The sequence below is a fragment of the Heterodontus francisci genome, chromosome 2 (assembly GCF_036365525.1).
Source record: "Heterodontus francisci isolate sHetFra1 chromosome 2, sHetFra1.hap1, whole genome shotgun sequence".
Taxonomy (NCBI): Eukaryota; Metazoa; Chordata; class Chondrichthyes; order Heterodontiformes; family Heterodontidae; genus Heterodontus; species Heterodontus francisci.
In genome coordinates this window covers 159,184,796-159,201,239 of record NC_090372.1, presented here as the reverse complement: position 1 = coordinate 159,201,239, position 16,444 = coordinate 159,184,796, and the positions used below count along the sequence as shown (strand labels likewise).

The 16,444-nt window shown below is 44.5% G+C and overlaps 1 protein-coding gene across 3 annotated transcripts in view; it reads right to left on the bottom strand.

Annotated features, from left to right (window-relative positions):
* The window catches only part of mindy3 (MINDY lysine 48 deubiquitinase 3), a 155,686-nt gene that overhangs the window by 54,990 nt on the left and 84,252 nt on the right, over positions 1-16,444 (bottom strand). For all 3 annotated transcript variants that reach the window (XM_068012805.1, XM_068012784.1, XM_068012795.1), the window contains one exon: positions 9,062-9,134. In XM_068012805.1, the coding sequence (XP_067868906.1) occupies positions 9,062-9,134 (73 nt within the window). The remainder of the gene's footprint in view (positions 1-9,061; positions 9,135-16,444) is intronic.

Below are 16,444 nucleotides of genomic sequence, written 5' to 3'. Positions count from 1 at the left end.
AAAGAAAAAGCATACAATACTGCAATGAATGACTAAAAAAAAATAAAGAGATATTAGAGAATGAGAGAAAGCTAGTTAGAAACATAAAAATGGATAGCAAGAGTTTTGACAAGTATTTAAACAGGAAAAGAGTAACGAAAGTGAGCATTGATCCCTTTGAGGGAGAGACTGGGGAATTAATAATGGAAAACAGGAAACAGCAGAAGCATTGAGCAGGCATTTTGTGTTTGTCTTCACTGTAGAAAGCATTAAAAAAATCTCAATGTCATAAAGACCCCCACCTGCCAAGAATGAGGCATATTAATTTCATGACAAACATTAATTTTAAATTGTTGCTGCAGTGGAGAGATGACTTGTTTAAAGAGATCAGTAGTGGCTGAAAAAAAATTTGCATTCTAAGAGACAGTCGCCTAGGAAAAGACAATGGGAGCTGCTCACTGTCAATTAACGGAGATTGGTCTGGGCAATGGTGATCCACATCTGGTCAGTGTAAGAGACAGCACTACACCCCCCACTGAGCTTTGAAATCCACAAATTGAAGGAGCGGTTACTCCCAAATAAGGGGTTAGTCACATGACTAACCTGCTGGCCAACTTGGAGTTTTGAATTGTGCTCACAGGACAGTTTGAAGACAGAGACTGCAGATTGCAACTGAACTTGTCTTTCTCTCTCTCTCCCTCACTGATCTCCAGATCCACTGAAGTCAATTGAACCGCAAGAGAAAAGACTCCTACATCGAAACAAGTTTTAAAAGCATGCACTGGGTCCCAACAAAATGGCAAGACTTAACAGCAACCAAAGACTCTACATCGAACTCAAAGGACCGTAAATAGAAACCCAGCTATTACCTCAAACTTGACCCCTTTATTCTTTCTACTTTTTCTGTCTCTATCTGCATGTGTGTTTATCGCGTATGCATACTAGCCTGGTCGCGTCGCATATTCGTAGTCATTAACCGAATTAGAGTTTAAGATTAATAAACTTCCACCTTTCTTGTTTAAATCTAAGAAAACTTGTCTGATTGATTTCTTTGCCTTACAATTGGTAAACAGTGAACAAGGATTCACTGAGGGGGGAAGCTAAAAACACTTTAAAAAAAATTAAACCGTTACAGTTAAACCAGGCAAAGGCCGAGAGGGAACCCCTAGACCCCTTTCTCACCTGGTCGTAACACCAAGAATACCTGAAAATCAAAAGGTAAAAGGGAGGGAGGAACTTAAAACAATTATGATTAGGGAAAAGGCACTGGGAAAACTATTAAAACTAAAGACTGACAAGTCCCCTGCACCTGATGGCCTGCATCCTAGGGTCTTACAAAAACAGTGGCTGCAGAGATAGTATTTGCATTGGTTGTGATCTTCCAAAATTCCCTAGATTTTGGAAAGGTCCCAGCAGATCAGAAAATCTCAAATGTAACACCTCTATTCAAGAAAGGAGACAGAAAGCAGGAAACTATAGGCAAGTTTGCCTGACATCGGGCAGAGGCTAGAATCCATTATTAAGGAGCTAATAGAAAATCATAAAATCAGGTACCGCCAACATGGTTTCTGAAAGGGACATAGTGTTTGGCTAATTCATTAGAGTTTTTTGAGGAAATAACAAGCAAGATGGATAAAGGGGACCCTGTGGATGTGGCGTACTTGGATTTCCAAAAGGCATTCAATAAGGTGCCACAAAGGTTGCTACACAAAATGAGAGCTCATGGTGTAGGGTGGAACATATGAGCATGGATAGAAGATTGGTTAGTTAACAGGAAGCAGAGAGTAGGGATAAATAGACCTTTTTCAGGTTGACAAGCTGCTACTAGTGGAGTGCCACAGGGATCAGTGCTGGGGCCTCTCATATTTACAATCTATATCAATGATTTGGATCAAGGGACCAAATGTATGGTTGCTAAATTTGCTGATGTCAAAGATAGGTAGGAAAGTAAGCTGTCAAGAGGACAAAGAGTCTACAAAGGGATTTAGGTAGGATAAGTGAGTGGGAAAAATGTGGGATATGGAGTATAATGTGGGAAAATGAGAACTCGTCCACTTTGGCAGGAAGAATAGAAAAGCAGTACATTATTTGAATGGAGAGAGATTGCAGAACTCTGTTGTACAGAGGGATCTAGGTGTCCTGGTACACAAATCATAAAAAGTTAGCATGAAGATACAGCAAGTGATTAGGAAGCAGGGATCGGCAAAGTGTCCGTACATGGACACCAGTGTCCGTGGTAAAATTGAGGTCTGTGGTAATTGTTAAAGGTTTGGAGCAAGACATTTAACTTAGCGGCTAGGTTATTTTAAAACAAGTTTAAAGGCTTGGAGCAAGACATTTAAAATTAAGCAGCGAAAGTAATTAGAAAGGATTGGGATCACTGGGACATTGGTCTAGGTCCTACAGCCCAAGGGCCAGAATCCAGTTCGCCAATCCACCAATCAAAAGCGTGAATGGTTTGCCTGTATGCGGACCTCCGTCAAATAGGAATGCCGGGAGGCGGAACTCGGTGGGAAGCCTGGTGCCAATCAGGGTGCACTGACCAATGGGAGTGGGGCAGGGGACGGTGCTGGCGGAACCACAGAGGCAGGTGATTGTCAGACTAACACTGTGGTTGGGTGCTTCCGGTGCAGAAGAACGCTTGCAGGGAGGGCAGCCTGCATGGTTTTCTGTCCATGCAGTTAAATTGATGAGATTTCAGGCACTGGGGCCCGGGATTTCCTGGCAAGTGCGCCCTGCCCGCGTTTGACCTACGGAATCAGCCCTGGAGAGTGTTGGTGAGTAAAACAGATAGGATAGCACACAGATAAGCAATGATTGAACTTGAAAGGGAAGACTTCTTTGAGTCAGAGCAAGCTTTTTTAAAAAAAAAAAAGACTGACAGTCCACGTTATCGGCTCTCCAATACCCCTGATTTCACAGAGGGGCTGGCACCGAGCGGCAATGCGTTTCTGCTCCTGGTGGATGGTGGGCAAAGGCGGGGCTGGGGGAGGGGGGGGGGGGGGGGGGGAGAAAGAGAGAGACACGGTGGTGGGGGGGGGGGGGGGGGGGAGAAAGAGAGACACAGTGGTGGGGGGGGGGGAGAAAGAGAGACACGGTGGTGGGGGGGGGGGAGAAAGAGAGACACGGTGGTGGGGGGGGGGGGAGGGGGGGGAAGAGAAGAGAAAGAGGGACACTGAGGTAGCAAGAGAGAGAGAGAGGGAGAGGAGAGAAAGAGATGGACACAGAGGCAAGAGAGAGCAGGGAGAGGGATGGACACAGACAGGAAGAGAGGGGGGACAGAAAGATATCAAGATCACTCCTGAAAGATGAACATCTAACCGAATTCTCCGCATCGCTGTATCAGGTGTGCGGGCAGACATTAACTACTTGTACAAGCAAAAACAATGCCAGGTATCTCACTAATAGGAGAAATGTGTTAAATTGGACTGTTTTGATGACATTAGGTTGTTTTTACACTTTATATTCAATTTATTACCCCCATGTCTGTTGCTGAGTCAATAATGACATCAGGAAGGCAAATGGAATGTTGGCATTTCTTGCAAGGGGAAATAGAGTATGGAAGTAGGGAAGTGTTGCGACAGCTGTACAGAGCCGTAGTTAGACCGCATCTGGAGTATAGTGTACAACTTTGGTCGCCTTAATTAAGAAAAGATATAAGTGCATTGGAAACAGCTCAGAAGGTTCATGCTACTGATTCCTGGGATGAAAGAGTTATCTTATGAGGAAAGGTTGAGCAGGTTGGGCCTATACCTATTGGCTATACCCATCCATCATCTTGTACATTCACTCCCTCCAGCACTGACACACAGTGGCAGCAGTGTACCATCTACAAGACGCACTGCAGCAACTCTACACACCTCCTTCGACAGCACCTTCAAAACCCACGACCTCTTCCACCTAGAGGGACAAGGGCAGCAGACATATGGGATCACCACTGCAAGTTCCCTCCCAAGTTACACACCATCCTGACTTGGAAATACATCACTGTGTCTTCACTGTCGCTGGATCAAAATCCTGGAACTCACTCCCTAATAGCACTGTGGGTGTACCCATACCAGATGGACTGTAGCGGTTTAAGGAGGCAGCTCGGGACCACCTCCTGAAGGGCAATTATGGATGGATTACAAATGCTAGCCTTGCCAGCAATGCCCACATCTCATGAAAATAACAAAAAGTCTCAGACTGTCGGCCCAAAATAGATGTAAGCTCCAAATGAAACAGGAACAAAGGGACAAAGGGAGATGTTATGCCCAGGACGTTAGAGTAAGAAGAACAGGTGGCACACACTGGCATGAAGAGCTGGAGGTTGCAAAGATAGGTGGTGAAACTACGAGTAGTTTTGTGAACAAGGGTGAAGATTTGATTTCAAAGCATTACAGGGCATAGAACGAATGGAGAGATCAGTATTAGATAGAGGGGTCTTGCCTGTTTTTTTTTTAAAAACAGACTGGAAAGAACAGCAGCAACTTGCAATCATTCAAATCAGAACATGTTGCATAATTTGTCCAGTTACATGTACGACAGAGTTCCTTTGTAAATGAGCGGTTCTTTAGATCCAACAAGTGTTGGCAACCACTTGAGGGATATTTAAACAGGTGTACTGTTCAATTGTGTATCAATATGGAACCTTCAGAGAAAGATATATTAGACAGTTTAGCTCCTGCAGTTAAATTGACAACCATAAAAGAATACGGTGTTAAGTACAAAATAATTTAGCATTTACAGTGTGACATTAAAAGAAAAACAAGGAACTGGTAAATATGGCATCTATTCCCTGCTCAAAAATACTTCGTGTTAACATTAATTTTTTTTTATTCATTCAAGGGATGTAGGCGTCACTGGCCAGGCCAGCTTTTATTGCCCATCCCGAATTGCCCTCGAGAAGGTGGTGGTGAGCTGCCTTCTTGAACCGCTGCAGTCCATTTAGGGTAGGTATACCGACAGTGCTGTTAGGAAGGGAGTTCCAGGATTTTGACTGAGCGACAGTGAGGGAACGGCAATATAGTTCCATGTCAGGATGGTGTGTGACTTGGAGGGAAACTTGCAGGTGGTGATGCTCCCATGTATTTGTTGCCCTTGTCCTTCTAGTTGGTAGAGGTAGCGGGTTTGGAAGGTGCTGTCCAAGGAGCCTTGGTGCATTGTTGCAATGCATCTGCTGCCACTGTGCGTCGGTGGAGGAGGGAGTGAATGTTTGTGGATGGCGTACCAATCAAGCAGGCTGCTTTGTCCTGGATGGTGTCGAGCTTCTTGAGTGTTGTTGGAGCTGCACCCATCCAGGCAAGTGGAGAGTATTCCATCACACTCCTGACTTGTGCCTTGTAGAATGTGGACAGGCTTTGGGGTCAGGAGGTGAGTTACTCGCCTAAGGATTCCTAGCCTCTGACCTGCTCTTGTAGCCACAGTATTTATATGTCTACTCCAGTTCAGTTTCTGGTCAATGGTAGCCCCTAGGATGTTGATAGTGGGGGATTCAGCGATGGTAATGCTGTTGAATGTCAAGGGGAGATGGTTAGATTCTCTCTTGTTGGAGATGGTCATTGCCTGGCACTTAGGTGGCGCGAATGTTACTTGCCACTTATCAGCCCAAGCCTGGATATTGTCCAGGTCTTGCTGCATTTCTACACGGACTGCTTCAGTATCTGAGGAGTCATGAATGGTGCTGAACATTGTGCAATCATCAGCAAACATCCCCACTTCTGACCTTATGATTGAAGGAAGGTCATTGATGAAGCAGCTGACGATGGTTGGGCCTAGGACATTACCCTGAGGAACTCCTGCAGTGATGTCCTGGAGCTCAGATGATTGACCTCCAACAACCACAACCATCTTCCTTTGCGCGAAGTATGACTCCAGGCAGTGGAGGGTTTTCCCCGATTCCCATTGACCTCAGTTTTGCTAGAGTTCCTTGATGCCATACTCGGTCAAATGCTGCTTTGGTGTCAAGGGCAGTCACTCTCACCTCTCGAGTTCAGCTCTTTTGTCCATGTTTGAACCAAGGCTGTAATGAGGTCAGGAGCTGAGTGGCCCTGGCGGAACCCAATCTGAGCATCACTGAGCAGGTTATTGCTAAGCAAGTGCCGCTTGATAGCACTGTTGATGACACCTTCCATCACTTTACTGATGATTGAGAGTAGACTGATGGGGTGGTAACTGGCCTGGTTGGACTTGTCCTGCTTTTTGTGTACAGGACATACCTGGGTAATTTTCCACATTGCAGGGTAGATGCCAGTGTTGTAACTGTATTGGAACAGTTTGGAAAGGGGCGCGGCAAGTTCTGGAGCACAGGTCTTCAGTACTATTGCCGGAATATTGTCAGGGCCCATAGCTTTTGCAGTATCCAGTGCTTTCAGTCGTTTCTAAATATCACGCAGAGTGAATCGAATTGGCTGAAGTCTGGCATCTGTGATGCTGGGGATTTCAGGAGGAAGCCAAGATGGATCAACTCGGCACTTCTGGCTGAAGATTGTTGTAAATGCTTCAGCCTTATCTTTCACACTGATGTGCTGGACTCCCCCATCATTGAGAATGAGGATATTTGTGGAGCCACCTCCTCCAGTTAGATGTTTAATTGTCCACCATTCACGGCTGGATGTGGCAGGACTGCAGAGCTTAGATCTGATCCGTTGGTTATGGGATCGCTTAGCTCTGTCTATCGCATGATGCTTACGCAGTTTGGCATGCAAGTAGTCCTGGGTTGTAGCTTCACCAGGTTGACACCTCATTGAGGTATGCTTGGTGTTGCTCCTGGCATGCCCTCCTACACTCTTCATTGAACCAGGGTCGGCCTCCTGGCTTGATGGTAATGGTAGAGTGGGGGATATGCCGGGCCTTGAGGTTTCAGATTGTGGTTGAGTACAATTCTGCTGCTGCTGATGGCCAACAGCGCCTCATGGATGCCCAGTTTTGCATTGCTAGGTCTGTTCGAAATCTATCCCATTTAGCATGGTGATAGTGCCACACAACACGATGGTGTACTCAATGTGAAGGCGGGACTTAGTCTCCACAAGGACTGTGCAGTGGTCACTCCTACCAATGCTGTCATGGACAGAAGCATCTGCGGCAGGCAGATTGGTGAGGACGAGGTCAAGTATGTTTTTCCCTCGTGTTGGTTCCCCCACCACCTGCCGCAGACCCAGTCTAGCAGCTATGTCCTTTAGGACTCGGCCAGCTCGGTCAGTAGTGGTGCTAGCGAGCCACTCTTGGTGATGGACATTGAAGTCCCCCACCCAGAGTACATCTTGTGCCCTTGCCACCCTCAGTGCTTCCTCCAAGTGGTGTTCAACATGGAGGAATACTGAGTCATCAGCTGAGGGATGGCAGTAGGTGGTAATCAGTAGGAGGTTACCTTGCCCATGTTTGGCCTAATGCCATGAGACTTTGTGGGGTCCAGAGTCGATGTTGAGGACTCCCAGGGCAACTCCCTCCCTACTGTATACCACTGTGCCACCACCTCTGCTGGGTCTGTCCTGCCGGTGGGACAGGACATACCCGGGGATGGTGATGGCAGTGTCTGGGACATTGTAAGATATGATTCCATGAGCATGACTATGTCAGGCTGTTGCTTGACTAGTCTGTGGGACAGCTCTCCCAACTTTGGCACAAGCCCCCAGATGTTCGTAAGAAGGACTTTGCAGGGTCGACAGGGCTGGGTTTGCCATTGTCGTTTCCAGTGCCTAGGTCGATGCCGGGTGGTCCGTCCGGTTTCATTCCTTTTTATTGACTTCGTAGCCGCTAGGTACAACTGAGTGGCTTGCTTGGCCATTTCAGTGGTCATGGAAGAGTCAACCACATTGCTGTGGGTCTGGAGTCACATGTAGGTCCCAGGTAAGGACAGCAGATTTCCCTCCCTAAAGGACATTAGTGATCCAGATGGGTTTTCACAACAATCGACAATGGTTTCATGGCCATCATTAGACTAGCTTTTAATTCCAGATTTATTAATTAAATTCAAATTCCACCTTCTGCTGTGATGGGATTCGAACCTATGTCCCCAGAGCAATACCCTGGGTCTCTGGGTTACTAGTCCAGTGATAATATCACTACGCCACCGCCTACCCTGTTCGCATTATTATATCAATATTTATTATTGTAAATTTCTGTCAACATTTCCCATGAAATTTTACTGTCATGTTGCAGGCTCTGACCACTGTGGATCCACAGAGCAGTCTTCTCTAGGCTCTGTCCCTGCTCTGTCACAATTTTGAATACATAAAAATGGTCCTGAGAGGTTCAGGATATCCAGTAGCAAAAGCAAGTTAAGGGAAGGGTTGGTTACCTGTTCATTATCCTGCAATCTCTCAGAAACTAGAGATATTTAGGATTACTCAAAACTATAAAGGAGCCAAGAACTATTTGACATTATTTAAAATGTAAAACTTGAAGTATCTAGATGTAGAAGGGAAGATAAGACTCAAAAACATTCGTGTTACTCAATGATGTTTTGAAAAAAAACTCCTTGGATAAAATAGATCATACTGATGAAAACCTGGGTGATGTCCTTGTTATTGTATACTAAATTACACATATGATATGGGGACAAAGGGAAAAGAAAGAGCCAGATTTACCAAGACATGCCACAGAAAGGTTCCAGGACCTCATCAGGTGTCAAAATGTTTTATTACTTTCTGTGCATGGCCAAGGACCAGCATTTCAGTAAACACGTTGCTACTTCAAATTTTCAATCCACTGCCTCATCAGATCTCAGCCACTGCCATATAATCCTGCACTAAACTGGTAACGGACTCACTATACTTGACAAATGAATACCCACCAAATTTTGTCATAAACCTCATCAGTAGCAATCAACTTTGCATTTAAGGTTAAGGAACTTCGCAGGAGATTAACACACTGGAAATCATTTGTTCTGAATAAGAAACATTAAAAATAACAGTCTGTGAATGGATTAAAGTTTTAAATTGGTATCCTGGTTTTCTCAGAACATGTCCGAGATGATTTATTACTGACAGTTACCATGAGGAACAGTAACATGTATGATCTTTTGATGGAAAGAGTTATATCTTAAATTTGTAAATGTCTGGAAAACCATGATTCTAAGAAATTACAAGTCAAACTGTTTTACCTTCAGGATCATATGTTTGGAATACTCTTCTAGCTTGTTCCCAAGGAGATTCTGGAGCAACTAAGGACATTTCCTGGAGAGAAAAAAAAAGTATTTTAATATCGCTAAAGAACTGCAGTTTTTCTGGTTCATTTTTCTTTAAAAAAAAATGCATGAGTAAACACAAAATTTGCTGTTATGACTAGGTGAGAAAGGTATCTAGGGATCCCTCTCAGCCTTCACCTGGCCTTACTGTAACAGGGCTCAATTTTAAACACACCGTGTTTTTAGCTCTCCCTTGGTGAATCCGTTCACTGCTTTCCAATTATTCTTTTCTTTCTTTTGGGCCTCCTTATCTCGAGAGACAATGGATACGCGCCTGAAGGTGGTCAGTGGTTTGTGAAGCGGCGCCTGGAGTGGCTATAAAGGCCAATTCTAGAGTGACAGGCTCTTCCACAGGTGCTGCAGAGAAATTTGTTTGTCGGGGCTGTTGCACAGTTGGCTCTCCCCTTGCGCCTCTGTCTTTTTTCCTGCCAACTACTAAGTCTCTTCGACTCGCCACATTTTAGCCCTGTCTTTATGGCTGCCCGCCAGCTCTGGCGAACGCTGGCAACTGACTCCCACGACTTGTGATCAATGTTACAGGATTTCATGTCGCGTTTGCAGACGTCTTTAAAGCGGAGACGTGGACGGCCGGTGGGTCTGATACCAGTGGCGAGCTCGCTGTACAATGTGTCTTTGGGGATCCTGCCATCTTCCATGCGGCTCACATGGCCAAGCCATCTCAAGCGCCGCTGACTCAGTAGTGTGTACAAGCTGGGGATGTTGGCCGCCTCGAGGACTTCTGTGTTGGAGATACGGTCCTGCCACCTGATGCCAAGTATTCTCCGGAGGCAGCGAAGATGGAATGAATTGAGACGTCGCTATTGGCTGGCATACGTTGTCCAGGCCTCGCTGCCATAGAGCAAGGTACTGAGGACACAGGCTTGATACACTCGGACTTTTGTGTTCCGTGTCAGTGCGCCATTTTCCCACACTCTCTTGGCCAGTCTGGACATAGCAGTGGAAGCCTTTCCCATGCGCTTGTTGATTTCTGCATCTAGAGACAGGTTACTGGTGATAGTTGAGCCTAGGTAGGTGAACTCTTGAACCACTTCCAGAGCGTGGTCGCCAATATTGATGGATGGAGCATTTCTGACGTCCTGCCCCATGATGTTCGTTTTCTTGAGGCTGATGGTTAGGCCAAATTCATTGCAGGCAGCCGCAAACCTGTCGATGAGACTCTGCAGGCACTCTTCAGTGTGAGATGTTAAAGCAGCATCGTCAGCAAAAGGGAGTTCCCTGATGAGGACTTTCCGTACTTTGGACTTCGCTCTTAGACGGGCAAGGTTGAACAACCTGCCCCCTGATCTAGTGTGGAGGAAAATTCCTTCTTCAGAGGACTTGAGCGCATGTGAAAGCAGCAGGGAGAAGAAAATCCCAAAAAGTGTGGGTGCGAGAACACAGCCCTGTTTCACGCCACTCAGGATAGGAAAGGGCTCTGATGAGGAGCCACCATGTTGAATTGTGCCTTTCATATTGTCATGGAATGAGGTGATGATACTTAGTAGCTTTATAAAGGCAAAGAAACCAGCACAAAAAGGTTTTTTTTTAGGTTTAAAGAAGAAACGTTTATTAAACTTAAATTCGAATTCGGTTGACGCCCAAGAATACATGACGCACCCATGCTAGCTTGCATACACGATACAAACATGTAAATAGCAACAGAAAAGTACACCAGGAGTGTACTACAGGCCTCCGATAAGTCAGGGAGAGATAGAGGAGCAGAAATGTAGGCAAATCTCAGGGGTGTAAAAATAATAAAGGTAATAGTGGATTTCAACTTCCCCCAATATCAACTGGGATAGTCTTAGTGCAAAAGGCTTAAAGGGGGCGGAATTCTTAAAATGCTTACAGGAGAGCTTTTTGAGCCTGCACGTAGAAAATCCGACAAGAGAAGGGGCGGTACTAGACCTAATCTTGGGGAATGAAGCTGGTCAAGTGGTAGAAGCTTCAGTGGGGGAGCATTTCGGAGACAGTGACCGTAACTCTAATATTTAAGGCAGTTATGGAAAAGGACAAAGAGGGACCGGAAATAAAAGTACTGAATTGGGAGGGGGGGGGGAAAAAAGGCCGATTTCAATATGATAAAACAGGATCTGGCCAAAGTGGACTGGGGAAGTCTACATCAGTGGAAGTCATTCAAAAAGGAAATAGTGTGTGTTCAGGGCCAACATGTTCCCACAATGGTGAAGGGTACGAACAAGTCCAGGGAACCCTGGAGGTCAAGAGACATAGAGGATTGGATAAGGAAAAAAAAAAGGAGGCTCTGGAGGAGTATAGAAAGTGTAGGGGGGGTACTTAAAAATGTAATTAGGAGAGCGAACAGAAGACATGACAAAACACTGGTAGGCAATATAAAGGAAAATCCCAAGGCGTTTTAAGTATATTAAGGGCAAGAGGATAACCAGGGAAAGGGTAGGGCCCATTAGGGACCAGAGTGGCAGCGTGTGTGTGGAGCAGGAGGACATAGGTGAGGTTTCAAATGAGTACTATTTATCTGTGTTCACTATGGAGAAGGACGATGTAGATATAGAGATCAGGGAGGGGGATTGTGATATACGAACAAATTAGCATTGAAAGGGAGGAAGTATTAGCTGTTTTAGTGGGCTTAAAAGTGGATAAATCCTCAGGCCCAGATGAGATGTTTCCCAGGCTATTATGTGAGGCAAGGGAGGAGGATAGCATGGGCTCTAAGACAAATTATCAAATCCTCTCTGGCCACAGGAGAGGTCAGAGGACTGAAGGACAGCAAACCTGGTACCATTATTCAAGAAGGGTAGCAGCGATAAACTAGGCCAGTGAGTCCAACATTAGAGGTAGGGAAACTATTGGAAAAGATTCTGAGGGACAGGATTAATCTCTACTTGGAGAGGCAGGGATTAATTAGGGATAGTCAGCATGGCTTTGTCAGGGGGAGATAGTGTCGAACGAACTTGATTGAATTTTGAGAGGTGACCAGATGTGTAGATGAGGGCAAGGCAGTTGATGTAGTCTACATGGACTTCAGTAAGGCTTTTGATAAGGTCCCGCATGGGAGATTGTTTAAGAAGAGCCCATGGGATCCTGGGCAATTTGGCAAATTGAATCCAAAATTGGCTTAGTGGCAGGAGGCAGAGGGTGACGGCCGAGGGTTGTTTTTGCGAGCGGAAGCCTGTGACCAGTGGTGTACTGCAGGGATCGGTGCTGGAACCCTTGCTGTTTGTAGCGTACATTAGACGTGAATATAGGAGGTATGATCAGTAAGTTTGCAGATGACACGGAAATAGTGAGGAGGAAAGCCATAGATTACAGGATGACACAGATGGACGGAGCAGTGACAAATGGAATTTAACCCTGAGAAGTGTGAGGTGATGCATTTTGGGAGGACTAACAAGGCAAGGGAATATACAATGGATGGTAGGATCCTAGGAAGTACAGAGGGACCTTGGTGTACTTGTCCATAGATCACTGAAGGCAGCAGCATGGGTAGGTAAAGGTAGTTAGAAAGGCATATGGGATACTTGCCTTTATTAGCCAAGGCACAGAATATAAGAGCAGGGAGGTTATGATGGAGCTGTATAAAACGCTAGTTAGGCCACAGCTGGAGTACTGTGTACAGTTCTGAACACCACACTATAGGAAGGATGTGATTGCACTGGAGATGGTGCAGAGGAGATTCACTAGGATGTTGCCTGGGCTAGAGCATTTCAGCTATGAAGAAAGACTGGATAGGCTAGGGTTGTTTTCCTTAGAGCAGAGAAGCCTGAGGGGGGGACCTGATTGAGGTATACAAAATTATGAGGGGCATTGATAGGAAGAAACCTTTTCCCTTAACGGAGGGGTCAATAACCAGGGGGCAGAGTTTTAAGGTAAGGGGCAGGAGGTTGAGGGAATTTGAGGAAATTTTTTTCACCCAGAGGTTGGTTGGAACCTGGAACACACTACCTGAAGGGGGCGGTAGAGGCAGGAACCCTAACAACACTTTAGTAGTATTCAGATCTGTACTTGAAATGCCATAGCATACAAGACTATGGGCCAAGTGCTGGAAAATGGGATTAGGATAGATGCTGGATGGCCAATACAGACACAATGGGCCAAAGGGCCTGTTTCTGTGCTGTTTAACTGACTCAAAAAAAAGAAAAAGAAAGTGTAAACGTTTGAGGCAATATTTGAAGAGTTTTTGTAACAGTTCTTCGAGCTCCCTGTAGAGTCCTTGATTGTAGGTAGATCTTGCTTTTCGTTGGGGCCCAGTATTCTTCTTAAACCTTGTTCGCTGTAGGAGACTTTTCTCTCTTGTGGTTCATGTGTCTTCAATGGATTCAGAGGCTTGTGAGAAAGAGATGGGAGCAGACAGGAGAGATCTCTCCTGTCTGGAGTGGGCGGCACAGTGGCGCAGTGGTTAGCACCGCAGCCTCACAGCTCCAGGGACCCGGGTTCGATTCCGGGTACTGCCTGTGTGGAGTTTGCAAGTTCTCCCTGTGTCTGCGTGGGTTTTCTCCGGGTGCTCCGGTTTCCTCCCACAAGCCAAAAGACTTGCAGGTTGATAGGTAAATTGGCCATTATAAATTGTCACTAGTATAGGTAGGTGGTAGGGAAATATAGGGACAGGTGGGGATGTTTGGTAGGAATATGGGATTAGTGTAGGATTAGTATAAATGGGTGGTTGATGTTTGGCACAGACTCGGTGGGCCGAAGGGCCTGTTTCAGTGCTGTATCTCTAATCTAATCTAATCTCCTCAGTCCAGGAGCAAAGAGTCTTTGAGTTCAAACACTCTGTGGCTCGTTCAAAAAACCCCTGGAACAGCCAGTTAGTCATGTGACCAGCTGATCCAACCAGTTCTGGCCCCTGTGGATTGGATCACTTCAGCAGGCCCTCGAATGTGCTTCCCCACCCCCCTCACTGTCCAGTGATCAACATCTGTTGTGGGTTGGATGTGTCAGGGAATGGTCCTTTGTCCTTCCAAGTACAGTCTGTTAATGTATTTTTCAGCCACAGCTGGTCAGTTTAACAAGTAATTTCCTCGTTCCAGCAATAGTTAAAAATCAATGTTCATGACAAAATTAACGTGCCTCATTCTTGGCAAGTGAGGGCCTAGCATAACACTTGCATTCTAAACTCTGCCCAATTTTGATAAAACATTTAAAAATAAATCTCATTAAGGTGACAAGAAAAAAATCATTAACTGCACTATATATGAAAAGTACTCTTCTGTACACAATTATTGGCCTTGACATCCTTTTTGAAGTAGGACGCTCCAAACACTGATATTCTAAATACAGCTTAACCAATGACTTGTATAGAGTTAGTATTACCTCTTTTTGTATTTAATGCCCACATGTTTCAAAGTAAACAATTTTATTGAACAAGGCCAGCAGTGCAAGAGGGGCTGTGGCTAAGGGCAGGGACTCCCAGGCCAGAAGTTTTCATGTCCCTGGCCTAGCAGAACAATGACAGGTTTGCACATTGAATGAAAGCAGGAATTCCAACCTGCTGAATGGCAGATGTGGAGCTCACCAGGGGTCCAGGGTTGGACTCCTGAAAATTTCTTCGTCTACCTACAAAGTTTGGGGGTAGGGAGGGTGCGAGTTGGTGGCCAATGGAAGCACTGGTGGGCTTATCCCCTAGAACCGGCACACAAGTTCCATTTCTGCAAATGTACAACACGTTCAGGGATGTAAAGGCCCAAAAGAATTGTTCGCAATTAAATCAAACATTACAGAAAAAACCCTAATCATGTCTGAACAGCACAGCCAGTCTCAATGTCAACTAACAGCTTACTTTCTGGTTGATACCTACAAACCATGATTTACTATTTTTACAAAAGTATATAAATGAGGATTACACCAAAAGTACTGGAAAGTATGAAATATTTTGTTTAGTTTCTAGAGCTGACGATAGCTATAAATCATTGGAATACTATTTCTGCAACATGGTTTAAGTCTCCTGGGTATCATTTCCGGTGTTGAGACAACCTGGATTTGGCATTAAATACATATATTTTATAAATGGTACTGCTCCAAGCTTCTGTCTCGTTCAACAAAAGTACACAGTTTAACTCTCTGCCAAACATTTACTGGAACCATTTATAATTAAAATGCATGCTATGGCAAACCTCAACACAGCTTGGAACAAAGCCCATATTTTTCCATTAACTGCAATATACAGCAATATAATCTAAATTCCAGTAGAGTGTTTTAAAAAAGCATTGCCATTTATCACCAATAGAAGCTAGGTGCAATTTTATAACTTTTATTATACCTTTCTGATCCTCAGTGTCTACAATATCAATGTGGTCCCACTGTTGTGTAATTTTACTAATGAGACTAGGAAAACAGTAATAAAGTGTTTTTTTTGGATCAATTTTCTCTCATTAAAGGTGTTGACTCAGGGTTCAGTTCGATGATTACCTGTTGCTTGCTTGTACTTTGCCATAGTGGCAATTCTTAATGTGTTTGCTCAGACAATTGAATACTGGTATGTTAAATGGAAGCATTACAACGGAGACCAATCCCATCCTCATTGGACGGCCACACACAGGAATCAAACCTGGAACCTTCAGTGCTGTATGGCTCAGTTTACATGCTGTCTCCATCAGAGGGAATACAGAGGAGCCACAGGTGATCCATCTTCACTTCTCTGGTTTATGATGTCATTTGACCTCTTGATTATGGTGCAATTGTGTGGCAGGATACTTTAAAGTCACTTCATATTTTGCGCATTACAATTAGAATAGTAAAGCCAAAACTATGGAGCACACTTATTCTTTGCATATTTATGGTAGCTAGTTTCCTCAAACTGTGAAAGTCGTAATCACAAGTTGTATTTGCGTGCATTAAATATGGCTGAATTATAAAGGTTGAATAATTTGCATGTCAACTGCTCAATGTTCATAACTGTAGACAAGTAAACCCTTAGTGTCAATAAATTCCATGATTTTTATCAACTCCCATCACAAAACACTAATTATTTCATAAATATTATGTATAGTATCTGAATACATGTAGAAAAATAATAAAGCATAAACGCACAGGAGTTGTATTGCAGCCTTCTGCCTATTCCAAGCCACTCTTTTTTTCACTTGTTGGTACCCTTGCTACGTTGTGATAGAAAAATGCAATTAAATATATCACAGTAAAGTGCTTATATAATATTCTTAATGCATCACCTCAAACCTTCCAATTATCAGTGGAAGACCTGTAATCACCAATGTTTTATAGAATTCACTGTTTGCCACAGGAAAATACAAGTTTGGAAAGGCAATTCTGTAATGATGGTAAAGCATCAGATTTGAATAGTTCAGTTATTGCACTTAACTCTTAATA